Source organism: Artibeus jamaicensis, unplaced genomic scaffold, assembly GCF_021234435.1.
Source record: "Artibeus jamaicensis isolate MK-2021 breed Jamaican fruit bat unplaced genomic scaffold, CSHL_Jam_final contig_469, whole genome shotgun sequence".
In the NCBI taxonomy this organism is placed as follows: Eukaryota; Metazoa; Chordata; class Mammalia; order Chiroptera; family Phyllostomidae; genus Artibeus; species Artibeus jamaicensis.
Window position 1 is genome coordinate 2,576,447 of NW_026521847.1, and position 22,933 is coordinate 2,599,379.

General features: G+C 40.1%; 1 protein-coding gene across 6 annotated transcripts in view; it reads left to right on the forward strand.

The window, feature by feature from the left end:
• Positions 1-3,816: 3,816 nt before the first annotated feature.
• Positions 3,817-22,933, forward strand: part of SAP130 (Sin3A associated protein 130) — a 99,208-nt gene continuing 80,091 nt past the window's right edge. For 2 of the 6 annotated variants that reach the window (XM_037125629.2, XM_053667470.1), the window contains exons 1-7: positions 4,554-4,754; positions 5,574-5,691; positions 11,554-11,789; positions 12,489-12,647; positions 14,598-14,709; positions 15,890-16,014; positions 17,600-17,724. In XM_037125629.2, the coding sequence (XP_036981524.2) occupies positions 5,580-5,691; positions 11,554-11,789; positions 12,489-12,647; positions 14,598-14,709; positions 15,890-16,014; positions 17,600-17,724 (869 nt within the window). In that variant the 5' untranslated portion in view covers positions 4,554-4,754; positions 5,574-5,579. Of the gene's footprint in view, positions 3,983-4,552; positions 4,755-5,573; positions 5,692-11,553; positions 11,790-12,488; positions 12,648-14,597; positions 14,710-15,889; positions 16,015-17,599; positions 17,725-22,933 lie in introns of those variants that run through there. The other 4 variants (XM_037125628.2, XM_053667471.1, XM_053667473.1 and 1 more) reach the window with 4 other exon arrangements.

Below are 22,933 nucleotides of genomic sequence, written 5' to 3' on the forward strand. Positions count from 1 at the left end.
GAGAAGTCAGAGGGACTAAATTATTAGGGCCTTTGATTACTGCAGTTAGAGGTCTGAAGTATATTGTAAGATTATTAGAACACTGTGCATGGGAAGCACTCAGATTAACACTTTAGAAAATCTGTAGAGGACAGATTGGGGTGGAAAGTGGTGGCAACACTACTATAATTCATACAAGAAATCATGAAATTCTGATCAAAGGCTATGGAAGAAACTGGAAAGGGCATAGAGAGATATACATGCTGACTTTAGAATGTGGAAGAGTGGAAACAAAAATAAAACTAAAAGCAGAGAAAAGTGGACTTCCCGTCAAGATGGAGGCATAGGTAGACATGCTTCATCTCCACACACAACTAAGCAAAAATTACAAGTAGACACAGTACAAATATCACCCAGCTTTATCAGAAAATAAAGTTGTATGAAGTCCAACAACCAAGGATTTAAAGAAGCCACATTCATCCAGATGGATAAGAGGGGCAGAAACCCAGTGACACAGACACATGGTGGAATGGACAGTCCCACATTTATGCATGGTGAATAAAATCATGAAGGATACTTCAGGAGCAAGCGATCATAGCCCGAGACTAGACCACCCAGTCCAGGGTTCCAGCACCAGAAAGATAAGTCTCCATTACTTCTGGCTATAAAAAGCCGTGGAGGTTGGAACAGTGGAAGAAACTGCAGGTTTCTCAGATTTCTCTTAAAAGGGCCTGGAAAGGTCTCAGGACTTACACAGACCCACTGCCTCTAGGATTCAGCACCAGGGCAACAGCTGGAAGGGTACAAGTGTCATGTGAAGAAGGGGAGAAAGTGAAGTGCCTGGAGATAGGGTGAGTGCCAAGAGACAGCTTCCTCCCAGGCAGTCTCCATAGGCCAGGCAGCTGCACTGTCCCCTCTCTGAGCCTCTGACACACAGAGCCACAAAGAAATGAAAGAGGTTGGCCCACCTTGGTGATTACCTAAGACTGCACCACACAACTTACAGGTATCTTTTCTACAACAGGCCACTCTACTAAGTCGGGAAGTAAAAGCAGCTCTACCTAAACACAGAAACAAACACAGGGAGGATGCCAAATTGAGGAGATAAAGAAACGTGGCCCACATGAAAGAACAGAACAAAACTCCAGGAAAAGAACTAAATGAAATCATAAGCAACCTAAGAGATGCAAAGTTCAAAACACTGGTTAGCAGGGTGCTCACAGAAATCATTTTATGCCGCAACAGCATAAAAAAAAAAAAGACCCAGGCAAAAATGAAAGTGGCATTAATTGAAATAAAGAAAAATCTATAGGGAACCAATAGTGGAGGGGGTGAAGCTAAGAATCAAATCAACGATTTGGAACATAAGGAAGAAAAAACATTCAACAGTAAGAAAAAAAAAGAATAAAAAAAAAACAAACGAGGATAGGCATAGGAACCTCTGGGACATCTTTAAATGTACCAATATCTGAATTATAGGGATACTAGAGAGAAAAGAGAAAGAACAAGAAATTGAAAACTTATTTGAAAAAATAATAAAAGAAAACTTCCCTAATTTTGTGAAGAAAATACATACAAGTCCAGAAAACGCAGAGAGACCCAAACGAGTTGGACCCAAAGATGACCACACCAAGACATATTGTAATTGAAACTCCCAAGTTTAAAGATATAGAGAGAATCTTAAAAGCAGCAAGAGAAAAAGCAGAGAGTAACCTAAAAGGGAGTTCCCATAAGACTGTCAGATGATTTCTCAAAAGATATTTTGCAGGCTAACAGGCAGTGGCAAGAAGCATTCAAAGTGATGAAAAGCCATGACCTACAACCGATTACTCTATCCAGCAAAGCTATCTTGTAGAATGGAAGGGCAGATAAAGTGCTTCCCAGAAAACGTAAAACTAAAGGAGTTCATCATCACAAAACCATTATTATATGAAATGTTAAAGTGACCTATAAAAAGAAGATCCAAACTATAAACATTAAAATGGCACCAAATTCACAACTATCCTATCAACAACTAAATCTAAACTAAGCAAACAAGCACAAGAGGGACAGAATTATAGATATGGAGATGATTTTGAGGGTTATCAGCTGGTACGGGGAAGGGGGAGAATGGGGGTGGGGTGGGAAGAAAGGTGCAGGGATTAAGCACAAATTGGCAGGTACAAAATAGACAGGAGGATGTTAAGTATAGTGTAGGAAATGGAGTAGCCATAGAACTTATATGCATGACCCATGCATGTGAACTAAGGGAGGGGATTGGTGGAAGGAAGGAGGTACAGGTCCAAGCACAAGGAAAAGCTGGGACAACTATAATAGTATAACCAATAAAATATGTATTTTTGAAAAACTAAAAGCAGAGAGGATGGTGATGATATTAGCCAAACTCAAAAACCAGATGGAATAGAGATTAGGCAAATCAATAAAGATGTTCAAAATGTTAAATTTCAGGGGCTTGTAAGGCATCTATGTTGACTAGTATGATAGTAGGTAGAACTGCAGGTGTACCACTCCAAGAGAGCTAGCTACCATGCAGATAAAATTGATTCTTTCAAGAATAATAATTAAAACTGAGAGTACATTTAACCAGTTTAGGAAGATAGTATAGCATTAAAAGAGGGTTGGAGCCTCAGCAAGTGCTATACAATATTTGTGAAGCAGGGGGTATAGTGGAGATTGATTAGTATAACCAGGAAAGAAGGTGGTTATAGATGCCAAGGGAAGAACGTTTGAAGGAGGACTTATCAATAAGCTAGACAAGATGAGAACAAATGAAGGACCACTGGGGGAAGTTGTGTAAGTCACCAGCAAATTTCTATGGCAAGAGCAGAATCCATCAAGTGTGGAGACTGCCTAGAGGAGGCAGAAGGCTGAAGTATATTACAGCAGTACTTTTAGAGGATTTGACAAGGAAGTGAGAAAGGAAAAAGTCTTGAGAAAAGGGTATTTAATACTCATCCTAGCAAGTAGTTCTTACACAGCTTTCTATCATATGAAGGAGAGATTTGAGCCCTGTTTATTTCTTAACTACTCACAAATCTCCAGGCCTAAATTACCACCCGGGAGGGGTGTGAGGAGGGGGGCAGGATACATATGTTTATTATCAAACCCAAATTTTGCTCCAGCAGCTTTGGGTAAGACTTCTACAAGTGTATAAATTCTGACCTTCCACTCCTTACCTACTTTCTCAACAAAACAACAACATCCCCGTTCGCTTTTTTGTAATCTGGAAAAATTGAGCAGGTCCACAGGGCCCAAATCCAGTGCCAGGAACCCGTCTCAGAGCTGGCCTGCTTTAACCGGGGGTGCTCGGTTCTGGGGCTCGCAAACTCGGCAGTTTCCCCAGATCGACGCCCCGGTCCTCCCACAAGGCTCGGGCTTTGCCTTCTGCGCCCTTCGGTGACGATATCAAGTCCCACTTGCAGCGCGGGGAAGCAAGAAGCCTCGTCGGGAAATCTTTCACCTGTACGACCTCTTCGCCTGGTACAGCAGGTCTCCATTACCCTATTTCCGCGCCGTACTTCCATCGGGAAAATGAAAGCTTTAGCTTTCAGCTAAAATGAAAGTTTAGCTGAAGCAAAGGGGCGTGACCCAGTCTTTTTACAGCGCGAGGGTAAAAGAGAGCTGCGTCTCAACAGCACAGCGGAAGACGCCTCGCGGACTCGCCAGAAAGCCCCGCCCAAGCCTGCCTCCAAGCGTCCGGGACTACATTTCCTGCGGACCTCCGCGGCTCCGAGGGACCGACCCATCCGCTCTCCTCCTTACACTGGCGGTGACTGGCTTTCCGGAGGAGGGCGGGGTTTGCCCCAGCCAATAGAGGAGGGGCTCGTTACGGCGGCGGAAGCCGCGGCGCTGGGCTGAGTCCAGAGCACAGTGGTCGCAGCCGGGTGGTGGTGGCGGCAGCGGCAGCAGCAGGGGTCCGTGTCCGAGAACGTTGGCCTCACAGGCTGAGAGCGCACGGAAACGAGCTCGAAGCGGCGCGAGTGCCATTCGGTGCAGCGCCCAGGTAATGGCGGGACAGACCCAGGGAGTGGAGGGGAGGAGACCAGGGGGGCGGGGCGGTGGAGTCGGGCTGCTAGGACCCTCCCGCTGTGTGTACCCAGGGAAGGACCGGCTGTGCCACATCTTCCGCGCCTCAGATACAGGCTCCTTGGCGAGCTGGGGACGGCATTTGGGCTGGCGGCAGCGGCCAGGTGTCCTGCAGCAAGGAAGGGAGAGACGCTAGGTTGATTCAATAAAGTGTAGGCCTTCGTGGGGAAGCGGAGCGGCCCGGGCGGGAGGCAGGCAGACGAGAGAGTTTGGTTCTGTAAGCAGTTTAAAGTGACTCTCCACATCCGGGCCCTGCACCCGCATCTTTTAGACCCCGACGGAGGCGGAGCCTGCTGGTTCTCCGCCCATCCTCTTGGAACGTTACTCTTTCACTGCTATTGGCTCCATCCCGAGAGGGTTGGAACTGTCACGGTGAGGTTCGCGCATGTTTGGCTGGCAGTCAGCAGGAGGGTGGGGCGGGATCAGGGCGCGCAGGTTGAGGCGGATTGGGGCTAGTCTTCGAGTGATGCAGCGATGCGCCCGTCGAGGGGCTAATGGGCGGGTGGGGGAAGTAGAGGCAGGTTCGTACCCAGCAGGGTCTAGGGGTACCCAGGTGAGCTGGCGAAAGGATGAACTGAGTCGCTCTCCGACTCTGGTCCTGTACTTCCGGAATCCCCCGCCGCCACCGAGATGCGCCCGCCGTGGCACCTCCAGCCGGGCGAGAGGGGAACGGCGGGCGTTGGCGGCAGGTAAGGAGGCCCACAGTTTGTTCTGCGGCTCCCAAGAACGCCCCTTCCCCGCCCCCAGACGTACTCTCAGACCCGAGGTGACTGGAAACCTATTTTCCGATCTTAGTTGGCGGGGGGGGGGGGGGGGGGGACCTACACGCTGTGGGGTGGGGTTCACGTGGGGGTTCAGCGTGGGGTCCACGCTGTGGACACGAATGGGGCTGTGCTTAGAGGGGAAAGTAGGGGTCTATTTAAGAGAAAGCGGTGAAGGTCTCGGGTCCCTTTGGCTCAGTGGGGCTCTGAAAGGAGGGGAAGGGAATCCATAATGGAGACCTGTGCAGAAAAAAAGGATTTGAGAATTCCTTTTGGATTTTTAATGTAAGGTTTCTGATTCTTAGCACAGGACATCTCTCTTCTGATTCCTCCTAAGACATACTGATGACAGGGCTCTTCACCCTGGAGTGAGGGTTAAGCTTTTCAAAGAGATTTGAAAATTTTTCATAAAGTTTTATACAAGTATGTACTTATTGTGTTCATGTATTCTAGCTGTTGTACAGGATTCAATGTTGACTTCTGGTGTGGCAACCCACCAGTAGTTATGGAGGGTCAGTATCCCCCAACACCAAATAAACGATTTTTACTGTTAATTGAACTTACGTACTTCCAGAAACTACAAAATTGAGATCATTTGTGCACTGAATATTGATCACCAGTAATTTAAATACATGATACTGCTTTTTGTTTCTGAGGAAAAATAGAAGTACTAAAGATGCTTTAATTTTCCATTATAGATTCTAATCTCAGAATCCAGTAATAACTCTATGATTATATGCATTGCAGGTGGAAATGAATTCTCAACAGTTTCCTCGGTTAGGAACTCCTTCCACTGGGCTAAGCCAGGCTACTTCACAGATTGCAAACAGTGGTTCTGCAGGATTGATAAACCCAGCAGCTGCAGGTGAGATCTGTGATATTCTTCTGTGTTGCTTCCTTATTTAAGAATATTGCCAGTTTTCTAATTAGCAAATTCCTTCTGGGATTTTAATAAATACTAGGTTATCAAATTTAAAGAAAGGATATATTATAATTTTTGTTTAAGTTTAAAGAACACTCTTTTCCTGTTTTAATAATTTCATTCACATGAAATGATGACAAGTGTAAATGAAAGTTAAAGTAAAGCATGCCTACGAGAATTATTTTTTTAATGTATTAATGTCTTCTCATTTAGTTAAGGTTCAGAGATATGTTAATAAGAGCCCAATGGTGTGTAAGGCATAGCACTTGCTTTAGAGACCAGGGAAGCTGCTAAACGTCCTACCTACAATATGCAGGAGAGTTCCTCACAACAAAGAATCCAGTTGGATTAACGATGAAGTCGGAAGAACTCTGAATGGTTTCATTCTCTCTACATATCCAAAAACAAAAACAAAACACTGCAAAGTGGAAAAAAGTGCTCTCTTTTCTTTCTTTACTATCATATTGCTATATTCATTATCATGGTAAATGGTAACACTGTATACTCATTGCCCAAACCAGGAACTCAGGCATCATCATTAATTACCCTCTGTTTGTCTCTTGCTTGTGAGCTGTGACCCTTTTTCTAATGTTGCAGCCTCATTTTCCATTGCTTTTCTTCCCTTCTGCCAACTCAGTTTTTGTTATAAATGTATTTCAGTTATGTTTAGTCTTGAAATAACTTTAAGCTACTCTATGCCTCCTGCATAATAATAGCTACTCATAATTTCTGAAGCCATGATGAAAAGTACTCACCTCTCTTGACCTTGAGAATTTATATATACATTCCATTCCTTTTGCCACAATCTTCCTTCTACTTTTCCACACTCAATCATCTGGGTAATTCCTGTTATTCTTGAGGTTTTGAGTCAGAAGTCACTTCTCTACGAAGCCTTTACTGACACTCATCATCCACAATCAAGGGTAGGACATCGTAGAATGAAAGCCAGGATCATGTCTGTCTTACACACTTTGTATGTTTTATACTTGCTGTAGCGCAGGGCACAAAGTAGTGGTCAACATGTTCTTGTAAAGCCACTTAAAAGTACATTACTCCTAAAATAATTTTGACACTATTTTGCCTTGGTATAAATTCACAACAGAATAATTTAAAAAGAGCATAGCTAAGAAGAATATTTTTGAACATCTCCTCTTTATAAGGAATTATATTGCTTATTTTAAAGGTGGTCGCAATAATTGCCCTCAAATTTTGTTGAGAAGAAAATCATTAACTAAGACCAAAATTGTCTATAATTACACTTCTGATACAGTGTTTCTCCTCAGTTACTATTTTTTTTAAAAAGCCCCTGTAAACAATACTTTCTATTGCTCTTATCAGAAGAAGTAGTTTAGGAGCTTGAGCATATCAGGACTTCAAATACATGATCTGAGTTGAGAAGTAAAGATTACAACAACTCTCTATTTCAGGACTCTTTTATGGTAAAAAATAAACTGAGAACTCCAGATGTCTGGAAGGAAATAATAAATGGTCTCAAGAGCAGCTTAATGGGACATAGTACATTATATGATTTTTTTTAAATCCCCACAGAGGATATGTTTATTGATTTTATTTATTATTTTGGAGAAAGTTTTTTGTTATTTTTATTATATTTCTTCCCTTAGCATTTATCCCCCTTATACACTCCACCCCTCCACAGTCACTATACTGTTGTCCATAAGTCCTTTTTCCTTTTTGCTCAATCCCTGTACCACTTATCCCTGCACCGCCCTGCCCAGAGCTCTCCACCTACTCTATGAGTCTGTTTCTATTTGTTAGTTCAGTGTATTCATAGACTCCACATATGAGTGAAATCATATGATATTTGTCTTTCGCTAACTGGCTTATTTCATTTCTCATAGTGTTCTCCACATCCATCCATGCTGTTGCAAAGGGTAAAATTTTCATCTTTATTTTATGGCTGAGTTGTGTTCCATTGTGCAAATGTCCCATAGTTTTATCCACTCATCTACTCATTGGACAGTTGGATTACTTCGATATCTTGGCCATGATAAATAGCACTGCAGCAAATATATGGGTGCATATGTACTTTTAAATTAGTGTTTTGGGTTTCTTTGAATACTTCCCAGAAGTGGAATTGCTGAGTCATAAGGATGTTCCATTTACTATTTTTTGAAGTACCTCCATACTGCATTCCACAATGGCTGCACCAATCTCCATTCTCACCAACAATGCACAAGGGTTCCCCTTTTACTGCATCCTTGCCAGCATTTGTTATTTGTTGGTTTACTGATGATAGCCATTCTGACTGGTGTGAGGCAGTATCCCATTGTGGTATTAATTTTCATTGATGTTGAGCATCTTTTCATATACCTATTGGCCACCTGTATGTTCAGATGTCCTCTTTGGATAAGTGTCTATTCAGATCCTTTGCTCATTTTTTCATAGGATTGTTTGTATTTTTGATGTTGAGTTTTAAGTTGAGTTATAAGTTCTTTATAAATTTTGCATATTAACCACTTATTAATGATTATATTACCCTATTCAGCAGGTTGTCTTCTTATTTTGTTGGTTTCCTTTGCAGTGCAAAAACTTTAGTTTGATGTAGTCCCATTCCCCCAGTTTATTTTTTCTTTTGTCTCTTAATATAACTTTGATTTTGAAGTATATTTTGTCAGATACAAGTATTGCTACCCCAGCTTTTTTTCCTTTTCCATTTGCATGAACTATCTTTATCCATCCCTTTTTAGTCTGTGTGTATTTTTTGTTCTGAGGTGGGTCTTGTAGAGACAGGATATATATGGGTCTTGTTTTCTTATTTATTCAACTACCTTCTAGGTCTTTTGATGGCACATTTAAGCCTTTACATTTAAAGTGATTATTGATAGATACATATTTATTATCATTTTATTTTTAACTATTTCCTTCTTAAAGCAAGTTCTTTAACATTTGTTGCAATACTGTGGTGGTAACAAACTCCTTCAGGTTTTTTTTTGTCTGAGATGCTCTTTACTTCTTCAATTTTAAATGTTAGACTTGCTGGGTAAAGCAGCCTTGGTTGTAGGTCTTTGCTTTTCATCACCTTCATATATAATCCCTTCTATCCTGAAATGTGTCTCCTAATAAATCAAAGACAGTCTGATGAGAGCTACTTTGTAGATAACTAACTTTTCTCTCTTGTGACTTTTAAAATTCTCTCCTTATCTTTAAACTTTTCCATTTTTTAAAAGGTTTTATTTATTTATCTATAGAGGGGAAGGGAAGGAGAGATGGAGAGAAATATCATTGTATGGTTGCCTCTTGTGCGTCCCCTGCTGGGAACTGGCCTGCAACCCAGGCATGTGCCCTGACTGGGAATCAAACCACGTGCTTCTGGTTCACAGGCCCACTCTCAATCCACTGAGCTATACCAGCTAGAGCAAACTTTGCCATTTTAATTATGATGTATCTTGGTGTGGGCCTCTTTGAGACACTCTGCACTTCCTGGACTTGTGTGTCTTTTTCCTTCGCCAAGTTAGGGAAGTTTTCGGTCATTATTTCTTCAGATAGGTTCTTGATCCCTTGCTCACTCTTCCCCTCTGGTATTTCCATGATGCAGATGTTGTTATCCTTTATGTTGTCCCAAATGTTTCTTAAACTCCTCATTTTTTAAAATTCTTTTTTTCTTTTTGATGCTCTGCTTGGGTTTTTTTTAACTTTGTCTCCAAATTGCTGATTCATTCCTCTGCATTATCTAACTATTCTTAATTACATCCAGTGTATTATTTATTTCAGATATTATATTCTTTATTTCTGTCTGGTCCTTTTTTTCTTGTTCCTATGTCTTTTTCATGCTGTCAAGTAGCCTCATAATCATTACTCTAAACTGTGTATCTCATAAATCGCTTGCCTCTATTTCATTTTGTTCTACTTCCAGAGAATTCTCTTATTCTTTTATTTGGGGGCTGTTTCTTTGTTTTCCCATTTTGGCTACCGTTTTGTATTTGTTTGTATTATGTGGATTGGCAAAATCTCTGGAGCAGACTTATGTCAAATGCTGCCTGTGACTGCTGGTGGGCAACCTTTTTGGAGTTATTAGTGACCCATAGCTTGTAGCTCCCTCTGCTGTGCCTGGGTGTGTGCAGAAAGAACCTGTTTATTGATTTGAGAGAGGAAGGGGATAAATGAAAGGGGGGAGAGAGAGAGAGAGAGAAAGAGAAAGAAACATCAGTCTGAGAGAGAAACAGAGAAAGAGAAAGAAACATCAGTCTGAGAGAGAAATATCGATTGGTTGCTTCTTACTTGCACCCCAAATAGAAATTGAACCTGCAATCTAGGTATGTGCCCTGGCCAGGAATTGAACCTGTAATCATTTTGGTGTATGGGATGACACTCCAAACAACAGTGCCTGGCTAGGGCACTGCATTATACAATAACTTAATGAAATTGTCAAAAATCAAAATCTTCCTGAACAAATAGATTTGGGGGAAAGTTATGAAATCTTCATTTCCGTTAAAATTATAATTAGGGGAAAATCTGTTTGGGGAATGGCTAAAAATGAATTGATAATGGAAAAACAGATGTAAAACTTTTTATTCATAAACAACATGTTCATGTGTGTAGAACATCCTGAAGAATGTTTATAAAAAGCTGTTATAATAAATGAAATTAGTAATGGTTGCAGGATAATGGTTTAATATACAAAAGTGAATTCTGTTTACTAGTAATGAAAATGAATTTGTTTAAAGATTTTATTTATTTTTAGAGCGAGGGGAAGGGAAGGATAAAGAGAGGAGAGAAACATCAGTGTGTGATTGCCTCTCATGTGTTCCCTACTGGGGGCCTGGCCAGCAACCCAGTCATGTGCCCTGACTGGGAATCAAACCGGCGACCCTTTGGTTCACAGGCTGGCACTCCATCCACTGAGCCATACTAGCAAGGGCCTTAATTTTTAAATAAGCTATGAAAAGAATATATAGTGAGAAGTCTCTCTCTCATCCCTGTCTCCCAGTCTTTCACTTTCTTTCCCTCAGGCAAGCAGGATACTTTTGGAGATATATTATCCATATACAAATATAAGTACGTATATGTATATGTTATTTACTTTTTTGCTGTTATCTATCTTGCTTTTTTTAACTTGTATTTTTCATAATATATGTTACAAATTTTTCAATAAGAATACCTAAAAGATTTTCTTGTTTTATTTTTGTACTTGCATGGTAGTCTATTGTGGGAATATACCATAATGTATAATGCTCTTCTGTTGATGGACATGTAGGTTCTTTCAGTTTTTTTACTGGTATAAAAATGTTGAAACAAAAACCTTGTACATAAGTCATTTTACACATATGCTATTTATCTATGGTATACACCCATAGAAGTGGAATTGTTGAACCTCAAAGGGTGTGTGCTTTTTAATAATGATAGTAATTGCCTTGTTCACCCAATAAGGATTTGGACTAAAATTTGTTTTAAAAAATATGTTCTTAGACTTAAGAACTATATTTAGATTATCTTTTTAATGTTAGTTTTTTTATAACCTTTTAAATATATATTTCAAATGAAATTGTCTTATATCTTGTATTTCACTTTCAATTTGAGTTCATTTTAGATAGTTGTCAGGTCCTTTATTTAAAGGAAAGGGAAAGCTGCAGTATCTAAAACGGATTCTGCATTTCACAGGTGTGACTCTTGGATTTGATATCCATCAGGGGAATCTAATGCCTAAATTCTCTGTTAAGAAAATCTCGCAAGGAAATGGTCAGCTAAGTTACTCTGTAACTTAGCTGCAAATGCTACTCTTGTATGTGTTGTTAATTAATATTGGAAGGATATGACATGCTCTTTTACCCTTAATGTCTTCACTAGTCAATGATGAACCTAGTCGGGATGTTGAAGTTACTGCCAGGGAGCACATTGGTTCCAGCAGCTCCCTCCAGTCTCGTGAAGAGAAGCAAGAGCCTGTTGTTGTAAGGCCTTATCCACAGGTGCAGATGTTGTCTACACACCATGCTGTTGCATCGGGCACCCCTGTTGCCGTGACAGCCTCACCAGCACATCTGACACCTGCAGTGCCACTCTCATTTTCGGAGGGACTTATGAAGGTAATGGAGAGGTTTAAAATTCACATTGAACTACAGCTAAAGACTGGCTGTAATATTTCTGACAATTTTCACAAAGTCTTAGGCTGTATCCTAGTATCCTAGTTTCTTTTGTTTTGATCTGTCAGTTCAAGCTCTTCTCTGTAATTCAGAGGTCTGCCATTCTGCAGTGCCTAGTCTTATGCTGCTGGGCAGTTGGTAATCACAGGGTCTTTTCTAATAGCCATTTAGCATTGATAAAGTAATGAGCCTGCTGACTCAGTTTTTATCTTGGGATGGTACTCTTCTCCAAGGTTTTATTTTAACGGTTTACTGATTTGGGGTATTTTCGATTATTGCCTTGTGTATTACCTGTGGTTATATTTCAGTTATTGGGAGATTTTTTTACTTCTGCCCAAATTTTGGAGAGGCAGCATTATATAGAAGAATGTTGCTTGTGAGGCATACAGATCTGAGCTTTATTCTTAGTTCTAGTTGTTACTGTTTGTGTGGCTTTGAGTAGGTGACTTGGACTTGTTTTGCATTTTTCATCTGTGCTGATACTTCAACGGAAAAGCTGTGGTGATGAGGGATGAAACAAATAAGGCTTCTGACATCTTTCCTGGCACTCTCCTGGGTTGGTTTGCGTACTTTTAACTTCAGAATAAAATGCATCACTGGTGAAAAGCTATTGCTATGTTTCATGTGGTTTTCTGTTTGCAGCCGCCTCCGAAGCCCACCATGCCTAGCCGTCCCATTGCTCCTGCTCCACCTTCTACCTTGTCACTTTCCCCCAAGGTTCCAGGGCAGGTTACCGTTACCATGGAGAGTAGCATCCCTCAAGCTTCAGCCATTCCTGTGGCAACAATCAGTGGACAACAGGTTTTTTTTTTTCTCTCTCAATTTGCTGATTTTCAAACTGAGTTGCTAAACTGTTGTTATTTATTGAATGCCAGCAGTACATTAGGCACTGTACTTGTTACCCAACCCATCTAGTGGGGGCAGATCCTACCACTCACCACCTAGCAGGCAAATCTCCAAAGACAAAGTTGGGTGAAAAAGAAAGGAATCTTTTATTTACCAATCGTATAATTTGAAATAATGGCAAGATTCTTCCTAAAATATTTGGGTAATAAAAGGGGAAAGAAAAAGTATGACATCAAAAATAGTGATTTAAATATTTGTTATAACTACTACATAAGTTCAAGAACTGAAAGTAACACAAGAACAAAAATCTGTTCACAATGCCAACTCTTACCATGAAGGTCTCTGCCAGCTCAGTTCAGGTTGCAACAAGAACCTCTTTTCCCACCCCAAAGTATCACAAATGTAGGTGGCTTAGCTGGTCTCCAGTCACTGTCTAGTTCCAGAAATCTTTTGGAATCTGTGCCTCCCCTCACAGACCCACACTGGCAACCATTGATATGCCCTCCCACCAGTGGGAGAGAGGAAAGACAAACCAACCAACTTTTTCCTTCCTGGTGTGCTCTATTTAAAAATCTCCTATCAGAGCCCTTGCTGGTGTAGCTGAGTGGATTGAGTGCAGGCTGCAAACCAAAGGGTCACTGGTTTGATTCCCATTCAGGGATCATGCCTAGGTTGCAGGCCAGGTGTCCAGTGGGAGGCACACCTGGAGAGGCAACCACACATTGATACTTCTCTCCCTCTCTTTCTCCTTCTCTTCCCCTCTCTCTAAAAATAAATAAATAAAATCTTTATTAAAAAATTAAAAAAATAAGTCTTCTTTCAGAATCTTCTGTATTCAAAAAGCCAATGGGAGTGTCCAGCTTTCCAATCAATGAGGGCTAGTGTTGGCCCTGTTTGGCTTTGCTCCTCTTCTGGCCGCCATGTTTAGCAGGGGGGCAAAGTCTCCTGTCACACATGTTCAGTACAAGCTCCCTTCTCCAGCAGCCCCTCCCTTCATAGGGAGAGCAAGCCTATTCTAACCTTCAATTTTGCCTTGGGGTTTTCTCCCTGCTCCCTGCCTTCTCTCTCAGCAGTTTGACCTGACCCCTCTTACATACTAAATAAATTAAATCACCATTCTTATCATTTATATATGCAAGGGTAAGACAGTAAATTTGAGAGAGGACAGGAAGTAAAACCAATATGCTCAGTGGTCTTTGTCATTTAGCCAGTAGGTATTGAGGGTCTGCTGTGTATGAGGAACTATCCTCTGTGTGAGATAGAAATCTGGGTAAGAAAGTCCATGTCCTTAAAGTTTGAGTCCAGTTGGGCTTGGTTATAGGTTCAAAATTCTGGTTGGAGCATCATCCTGTAAACTGAAAGGTTGTGGGTTTGATTCCCAATCTGCATTCATGCCTGGGTTATGGGTTCAGTTGCTGATTGGGACTGGCACAGGAGGTAACCAATCAATGTTTCCCTCTCACACTGATGTGTCCCTCCCTTCCTCCTTAAAAAAAAAATCCTTGGATGAGAGGGAGGGGAAAAAAAAAGTAATGGAAGACTGCAGTGGCATGCAAAGGAAATAGTGAGAATAGGAAAAAAAGTAAGCTTTTGGCCAAGATAGAGAACAGGTAGACTAATATTGAAGATGACAGTACCTGAAAGTGGATAGTCAGTTGTGCCATGTTACAGGGATCTAGCATCTAGCTAGTTGATATGTCGTCAGTCACTTCCCATATGCTTGCTGGCACAGATCATCATGTATTATGCTGTGTAAGAAAGGCTAAATGTCCTTTCCCTTGGGTTATTCATCTGAAAGAAACAACCCGACCCACATTTGGAGGCAGCTGACTTCTAGAAGTAGCATCTAAGCACTGGTGGCTAAGACTAAGCACAAAAGACAATATTGCATCCTGTTTGTTGCAGGGCCATCCCAGTAACCTGCATCATATCATGACTACAAATGTACAGATGTCTATTATCCGCAGCAGTGCTCCTGGGCCTCCTCTTCACATTGGAGCTTCTCATTTACCTCGAGGTAAAGACTACACATTTTGTCAAACTCTTGAGATGCAATATACATTTGGCAGAAGATAGAGTTATACAAAATATATCCAGAATCTACTTATTAAAGTTGAAGGACAGCAGAAATAAGAACACTGTACATTTTTAGCACTGTACAACAAGTTCACATGTATGTGTGTAAACTGAAAGCAGTTCAAAGTTCTAGTGTGTCTAAAAGTTTTCCTTTTTTAATGAGGAACTCCTCAAGGCTATGATAGCCTAAACATGGTCTTCATCTAAAAAAATTTTTTTATTGTACTTTTTTCCATTACCATTTATCTCCCTGTACCCTCTTACCTCCACCTATTTCCCCCTCCACCCCCCAATTATCACACTGTTGTCCATATCCATGAGTTCTTTCTCTGTTTTGCTTGATCTCTTTACCCCCTAACACCACCCAGAGCTGTCTTCATTTTTAATAAATAAGCTGCAGCTATTAATACTCAATATGTTTAAAGTTAAGTGTTAACAGCTACTCAAAATGTTTTCACTCACATAGCAGTAAGATAAGTTTTTTCTTACAACTAAGTTCTAATAGGCTGTGAGGTATTAAGTTTAACAAGTTTTCTCAAGTACTTGGTCAAAAATTGTTACCTTCTAGTGGAGAGTATAAAATCATCACTTATAAAATCAGATTAGCAAATACAAAACCAGGTTTACTTGGTCTCACAGTGAGGTTCACGGACAGAAGAGGTTTGTGTGAGAGGAAAACCATTTTTTATATATACTGAGACATCTTTTGCCTTTTTCACAATGTTGACATTTGCACAAATGGAGGCAGTGGTGGTTCAAGTGAGCTCTCACTGTCTGTTTGGAAGTTAAACTGCTGGAGCCTCGGCCTGAACCAGAACAGCGACACCACACTGGGCTGTTCATCGTGTGCTTCACTGATACATACTTACAGTTACAAAAATATAAACAGCTAGTTTTATTGGATATTTTTGAAGAAGCAGTACAGACTAAATAAACTTAATAAGTCTCAACCCTTCAGTGCACGTTTTCTTAATAGTCTATGTGATGAAATTAGGAGATACACAAAAAACACTTCCACTGAATACTGACATTGAGTTTTAGAAATTCTGATCATTTTTCTAGGGAATGTAATGAGAACTATTTAAATTTTGAGTGTACTAATGAAAAAATTATTTTTCCAGGTGCAGCTGCTGCTGCTGTGATGTCTAGTTCTAAAGTAACCACAGTCCTGAGACCGACTTCCCAGTTGCCAAATGCTGCTACAGCTCAGCCAGCAGTCCAGCACATTATTCACCAGCCAATCCAGGTACGTCTAGCATTTACTGGGCAGTCAGCCAGTAAGGACGAAGTACCTACTTAGTCATTCATTCTGATAGGCACTGTGAGAGTCCTGTGACTTCAAGTGACTTTCAGTCTGGTTGGTATGATGTTGAGAAGGTTGAACTGTATACAGTGTCATGTGATCCACTCTAGGAATTTAGAAGAGGTAGTAAGGGAAGGCTTTTTGTTAAGATGAGCATGGTAATGGGGATTCAGAGAAAGTGAAGAGGTAGTGAGGGGACCAATACTTTGAACAGTGGCAAGGGAGACAGTGATGGTTATATATAGTGTTTAGTAAAAGCTAGTTTGAACTGAGGGGTTCTAATTTGGATAGTGGTTTATAAACCCCTAAATATTTTATGCACATATATATACTTTGAGGAAGACAGTCCATGCCTTTCAACTTTGTTTCAGGTAAATTTCTGGCCTCAGTACTACTGAAGTATAATGTTATTACTCAATGATATTATGGTGTCTATAAATTCAAAACTCTTAAGATATGGAGTGTAAACTTGATTTTGTATATTGCAAAGAGCTAATAAGTTTTTGAATGCAATAATGTATGATCAGAGAAAGAGCTGAATTACATGTAGGAGGTAGAAATGCAGATACCTTTGGGGACCAAATGTATGTATGAAACAGCTGAGTTTAAGTAAAGGAAAGTACTGATTAGCACAGTGGGTAGTACATGTTCAAGCTAGAGCTTTCCAAATAAAACAAAACAAAAGCACCTACTGGCTAACACGACACATTTGGAAACTGATTAGGCCCCCCAAGACAAGGAGCCTCAGTAGTGGGGAAAATAGTGCAAAAGTCCTGGAGTGAGATAAGTTGTAACAGTAGACACAATAGGTTTAAGAGGTTGAAAAGTGAAAAACAAAGAGATCAAGAATGGGCAGAGTTTGCAGATTTAACACATGTAACAAGGTCAGAAAAGAGGAACTACTAAGAACTCAGATGAATAGAAGAATTGACAGTGTACAAGCAGGTGAACCCCAGTGTGAAATTCATTTGTCAGGTGAAGATTTACAGTTATAGTGGTAAGGGAAATATTTCCATCTGAAAACCATCCCAGGCACTCTTAGTCTTCTGTTAGCAAAGAATACTATTAGCATGTGTTTGCCTTTAGTATGCTGACCTAGGTGGCCTGAGAGTTAACACCTGTAGCAGTGGCTGAGTAGGCCCTCTGTCTAAAACACTGGTTGTGTGGTAATATAAAATATCTTCACCAGGACCAGCAGCCTATCTGTGGGAATTCTAAATCTGAATGGGTAGATCCCAGTTTGTACTAACAGTAGAATACAATTTTGCATTCAGTTATATTTGGAAAGAAGGGACCTGTGTGTTATTCATCCAAAATTAGATTTTTTTTAGTAATTCTTACTCTCGTTTTTAAAACAACGTATCCAAAAAAAGAGAATTCCTTACTAAGAATGGCAAGAATTTATTATCATTTGGACATTAACATACTTCTCCAAAGACCCAAATTTTCAAATTTTACTTCTAGTGATTGGCTTACTCTATTTTGCTTTTTGTTTTAAATGAAATATTTTTTTCTCTTCTCTTGGTAGTCTCGTCCACCTGTGACCACCTCTAACACCATTCCTCCTGCTGTGGTAGCGACTGTCTCAGCCACCAGAGCTCAGTCTCCAGTCATCACTACAACAGCAGCACATGCCACTGATTCAACACTTAGGTATGTTTGGGGGTTTGATGAGGGAGCCATCCTGCCATCCTCCCATCTTTTCCTTTTTTCTTTCCTTCCTTTATTCCTTCATTTAACTCAACAATACTTACTGAGTTCTTTTTTAAGAGCACTATGTGGTATTCTAGATACTGAGGAAAAAGCAAACATTTCTGCCTCAGAGTTTCTATTTTCAAGGTCTGGTGACATACAGGAAATATATATGTGTGTATATGGAAAACACACACATACATACACATATACACAGACACACACTCTTTTAAATGATGGAAAAGCATTTTGGGGGAAAAATCAGGTAGGATGAGTGGGATTTGGAATGGCAGGGTAGGCAGTGCCAAGGGACTTACATTTTTTTTTTGTATTAAGGTGATCAGGGAGGGCTTTGTTGATAAGAATACATATATTCCAATATTGGAAGATGTGATTAAGTGAGCCATATGGTTATCTGAGATAAGAGTATTCCACAGTGAGAATAATAGTAAGTGCAAACAGCCTGAGACGGGACAATATTTGGCACATAAAAGGAGCAGCAGGAGATTATTTTAGGAGGTTTCGGGGTCCCCAGATCATATGAGGCTTTATGGACCACACTCAGGAATTTGTCTTCGCTGGGGTACAGTGGGAGCCTTGGTAGAGTTTGAGCACGGCTGTGCAGTGATCTGAAGATTTAGTTTGATAATCCTGGTTGCTGGGTAGAATAGGCTATAGAGAGACAGAGTTAGAAACAGAAAGTGTTCAGAAGGGCGTGGCAAAAGTCCAGGAGAGCCAGTTGTTGGAGGTGGAAAGACATGGTTAGATTCTGAATAGAATTTTGAAGATAGTTGGGGATTTTGGAAGAATTGCATGCAGATACTATAGGAGAAAGAAAGGAGTCAGGATTATGGTATCATGAGTTGGGCTGTGCCAGCTAGGAAGGTGGAGTTGCATTAACTTGAGATGTAGAACAGTGGAAGTCCAGACTTTGATTCTGGGTATTTTAAGCTTTTTCTGACTTTCAGGTACCCAAGTTGAGATAGGCTAATATATGAGTCTGCAGTTCCAGGAAGAATTCTGGAGGAGATAATTTAGGAAAACAACATAGATGGGGAAGAGATGTATGAGGAAGAAAAGGGCGCCCAGTAGGAGAAGCAGTGTTCTTAGGAGAACTAAAATTCATTAGGACATGAAGGTAAGGATATATTCAGAAAATATGTTGAGGATACAGGGGATTGATGAATTGTAAATCCAGTGGGTACAGTAGAAGGTTCGGGTGTTTGAAATGGGAAGATGGTATAATTAAGAGTTTTTTCTAAAACCAGGGATAAAGTCTGGTTGCTGAGGGATGGTCTCTGATGATGCTTATGAATGACACTATTATGGATGAAGACATGGTGGTATATGTCTTCATGATCCCCAAGCTGTAGTGGAGGTGAGGCTGTGAAATTGTGGTTGGGGAAGGTAGTGGGATAATGAGTCTTTCCAGGAGCACACAGTTTTCTGGTGGTCTTTCTTGATTCTGCGGATGCCAAACATTTGGCAGTAGAAACAAGAAGAGATTCATTAAATAAAAGAAGGATCAGTAGATATGGGGAATAGAGCCATCAGAAACCAGAGACCCTCCACAAGACTTGATCACCAGTTGGAGGCAGGGCAGAGTAGAAGAGGGAGGATATCCGAGATGCCACTTTGATTTCTTCCTTACTGGACCAAGTACATTGAAAGGACAGAAAGGAAAGAAAGAGTATTTTAGAAAGAAGGTAGTGTTTCTGGATACCGAGTTTCTCTGGAACTCTCAAATGGCTGTGGTGAACAGGTGGTTAAAAGAGACCATGGGTTTGGAGGTCATTGGCAGGTGGCCTGAGGTATCTAGTTCCAGGGGAGACGAATAGCATCAAGAGAGGGCCTAGAACGAAACTCTGAAGAAAATAACATTTAAATGTAGAATAGTACCTAGGACTTACCTTTAACCATTAGCTCTATTATTTACTAGCTGTGTGGCATTAAGCAAGTTTCTCAACTTCCCTGATTCTTAGTCCCCTCTTCAATAAAATGAGGATACTTTACTTTTTGGTAATTGATATATTGTCTGATATACAAGGAGACATAACTTCCAAACATAAAATAGACCGTGTGTTATCATTTTAACTTTAAATTATCTTTAAAAAGTTAGTAGATTCAGATGGTATGATGAAATTCAAAAGGTATGAGTGTGTACACAATGAAAAGCAGGGTTAAATTGGTTTTTTTAACCATATTGCTATTGGAGTATCTATCTTTTCCAATATAATATTGAGTTTTAAAACTAAAATGGACATTTAAATTTTGTCAGAAGTAGTTTCAGCATTCGCTCATACAGCAAATATGTCTATACTTCTGTGCCAGTGAATGCTCTAGACACTAGAAATATGTCAGTGAATTAAACAGACAAAAGCCCTAATGATCAGATGATTTTTCCTACTTATGTAACTATGATAAATTCCTGATATCTAACTCCCTTTGAATTCTGGAGTTAGAACATTTAAACAGTCCATTTTCTGTAGAAGAAATTTTCAGCAGAAAAAAATTTCCAAGTGCCATCTTCCAGAAAACCCAGAATATTTTATTGAATTCTGTCAAATTCCCAAAGACCAGATAAACCAATGATATTTAAATTGACTCAAGGCATAGAAAAAGAAGGGAAATTCAAAAAAACTTTTAACTGGAAGTTTCTGTTAAATAGATTGAATTCTTTCTGCCAGTTCTTTGATTTTTTTTCCCTTATTACTTAGTGGAATGAAATTCTCTATGACTTTCTTTAATAGGGGCTGACAGGAGTAATATTTTCAGTTTTCACATGCTTAAAACCATGTCCCAGATATCTTATACTTAAGCAGTAGTTTGGCTGATAAAGAATTTGGTTTCTGTATTCTTTCCTTGAGTACTTTGTAGGTAATTTTTTCTCTGCCTTCTAGCACTAGATAATGCTGTACAGAAGTCTGAGGTTCATCTGAGGTCTGATTTATTTTTTAAACCCCTTAGAAGGATCTTGATATTTTTGTACCTTGGCCTAAGATTCTTTATCATTGAATTTCAGCAGCGTTGCTAGGATGTGTGTTGTAGTGACCAGTATGTAAAGTTTTGTTCTGTAACACGGTGTGCCTTTTTAATGTGCAGTATAACTATATTTATTAAAAGTTTGCTTGAATTTTATATTTATGTGTTTATTCCATTTGCAGGGGCATCCAATTATGTGTTTGTTGGCTCTTTTTTCATGACTTGCTTATTTAATCCTTTTAAACTGTTTTTCCCCTTTCTGCTTACTTTTTTTTTCACAATTTTCTCTGGCCCCTATTGAGTTTTTAGCATTGTTTCTTAAGTTCTCCTTTTAGGTTTGCCTTCACTCCTGAAACAGCTGAGCTCACTTCTTTTGTTTCTCTTTTGATCTCTGTGCATTTATTTTGTCTTCTATTATTGTCATAACTCCCAGTGAACTCTTACATTGTTATTTTGTGTTTTCATGTCATGGAAGCAGTCATGCATTGCATCTTGGGTCTTGGAATCAGTCTGGGTCCTGTTTCACGGCCAGCAGCCACTGTCATAACACGATTTTAGTCTCCTATGTCAGAGTATGCTCCTTACTTTGGAGAATTATACTTAACCGGATTTTACCCCTTAAATTATAGCTACAGAAATCTTCTCTCTCCATTGCCTCCTGTGTCATTTAGTTATTACTACCTTTGGCAGTCTATCTATTGTGTGGGTTGAGTTTTGCCAAAGATGGAGGATGCATTCTTACTTTTTTTCCTTGTTACCATTCTCTAAAAGGAGAGGGAAAAAATATCAAACTGGTAGTCTCCGCCTTCTTGTCACTCCAGAGAGGTCAAACAATAACCTGGCTGAACACTGGAGGTGGTCACAGTCCACTTGTAGTAAATTAATCCCTTATTTTATGTATATGCCCAGCTTCTAAAGTCAGTCTGTATCCCTTTGAGTCAATTAAAAACAAATGATTAATGAGAAATAGGATCATGATTAAGACAGTATACTTGGGTTGAGTTTCCACTAGGGACTAAAGACGTTTGATTTGTTTAAAATCCCTTTCTTTTTCTCACAGTTGCTCCAAATTTGGCTAGTGAGGACCCCATCAAACTGGCTCAGGTCCTTTTGCTAACTCCTGATAGTCTTTGAGTACTTTCGTGTTTTTAGTACAGAATGAATCAGGCTCTTTTTTTACTTTTCCTACTTCCCTAAACTTAATCAGCCATTTCTCCAGGGATTCTTAGTTCATGTAGCAGGAATAATATTTGGAACCCAAGTCTTGGGTACTAAGGGTACATGTTGCTTCTGAGGTGTCTCAGCCTTCGGGCTGTTTCTGTGGACAGAGGTAGTCAATATAAGACAGTCAGGTAACATTACAGTTTTCTTCTTGCTTTCTTAGGTTTTCTATTTGTGTATCTTTTCTCTTACATTGAAAACCTTGTTTCCTAAAGATATTAATATATAACTACTTGGGTTTTTATCACCCAGAATATTTTTAAAAAGGAGTTTAACAGTAAGAATGCAGAGTCCCAAGTCCACCTGGCATAAATCTAACCCCTCAATTTCTCTAGATTACTACTAGCAGCAAGACTACTGAGTAAAGTTTAAGATTTGTTCACATTCTGCCCTGGCTGGTATGGCTCAGTGGGTTGAATGCCAGCCTGTGAACCAAAAGGTTGCTGGTTTGATTCCCAGTCAGGGCACATGCCTGGGTTGCAGACCAGGTTCCTGGTTGGGGGTGTGTAAGAGGCAACCACACATCGATGTTTCTCCTTCTCTTTCACCCTCCCTACCCCTCTCTCTAAAAATAAAAAAAAATTTTTTTCCCAAAAAAGATTTGACCCTGGGTGGTGTGACTCATTGGATTGAGCACCAGCCTGGGAATCCGAGTTGCAGGTTTGATTCCCAGTCAGAGCACATTCCTGGGTTGTGGGCCAGGTCCCCATTGTGGGTACGCAAGAGGTGGCTACACACTGATGTTTCTCTCTCTCTTTCTCTCTCTCCCCCCCAGACTCCACTCTCTAAAATAAATAAATGAAATCTTTTTGAAAAAAGGAAGAAAAAAATATTTCTTTACATTCCTTTTGTTCTCAGACTAGATTCCAGTAAGTAGAGGGAGAATGTGTTCAAAAGTCACTTGAAGTGATTCTTTTCCCTGTGAAATGTGACATAACATCTTTTTCCTAATTTATATTCACGTTTC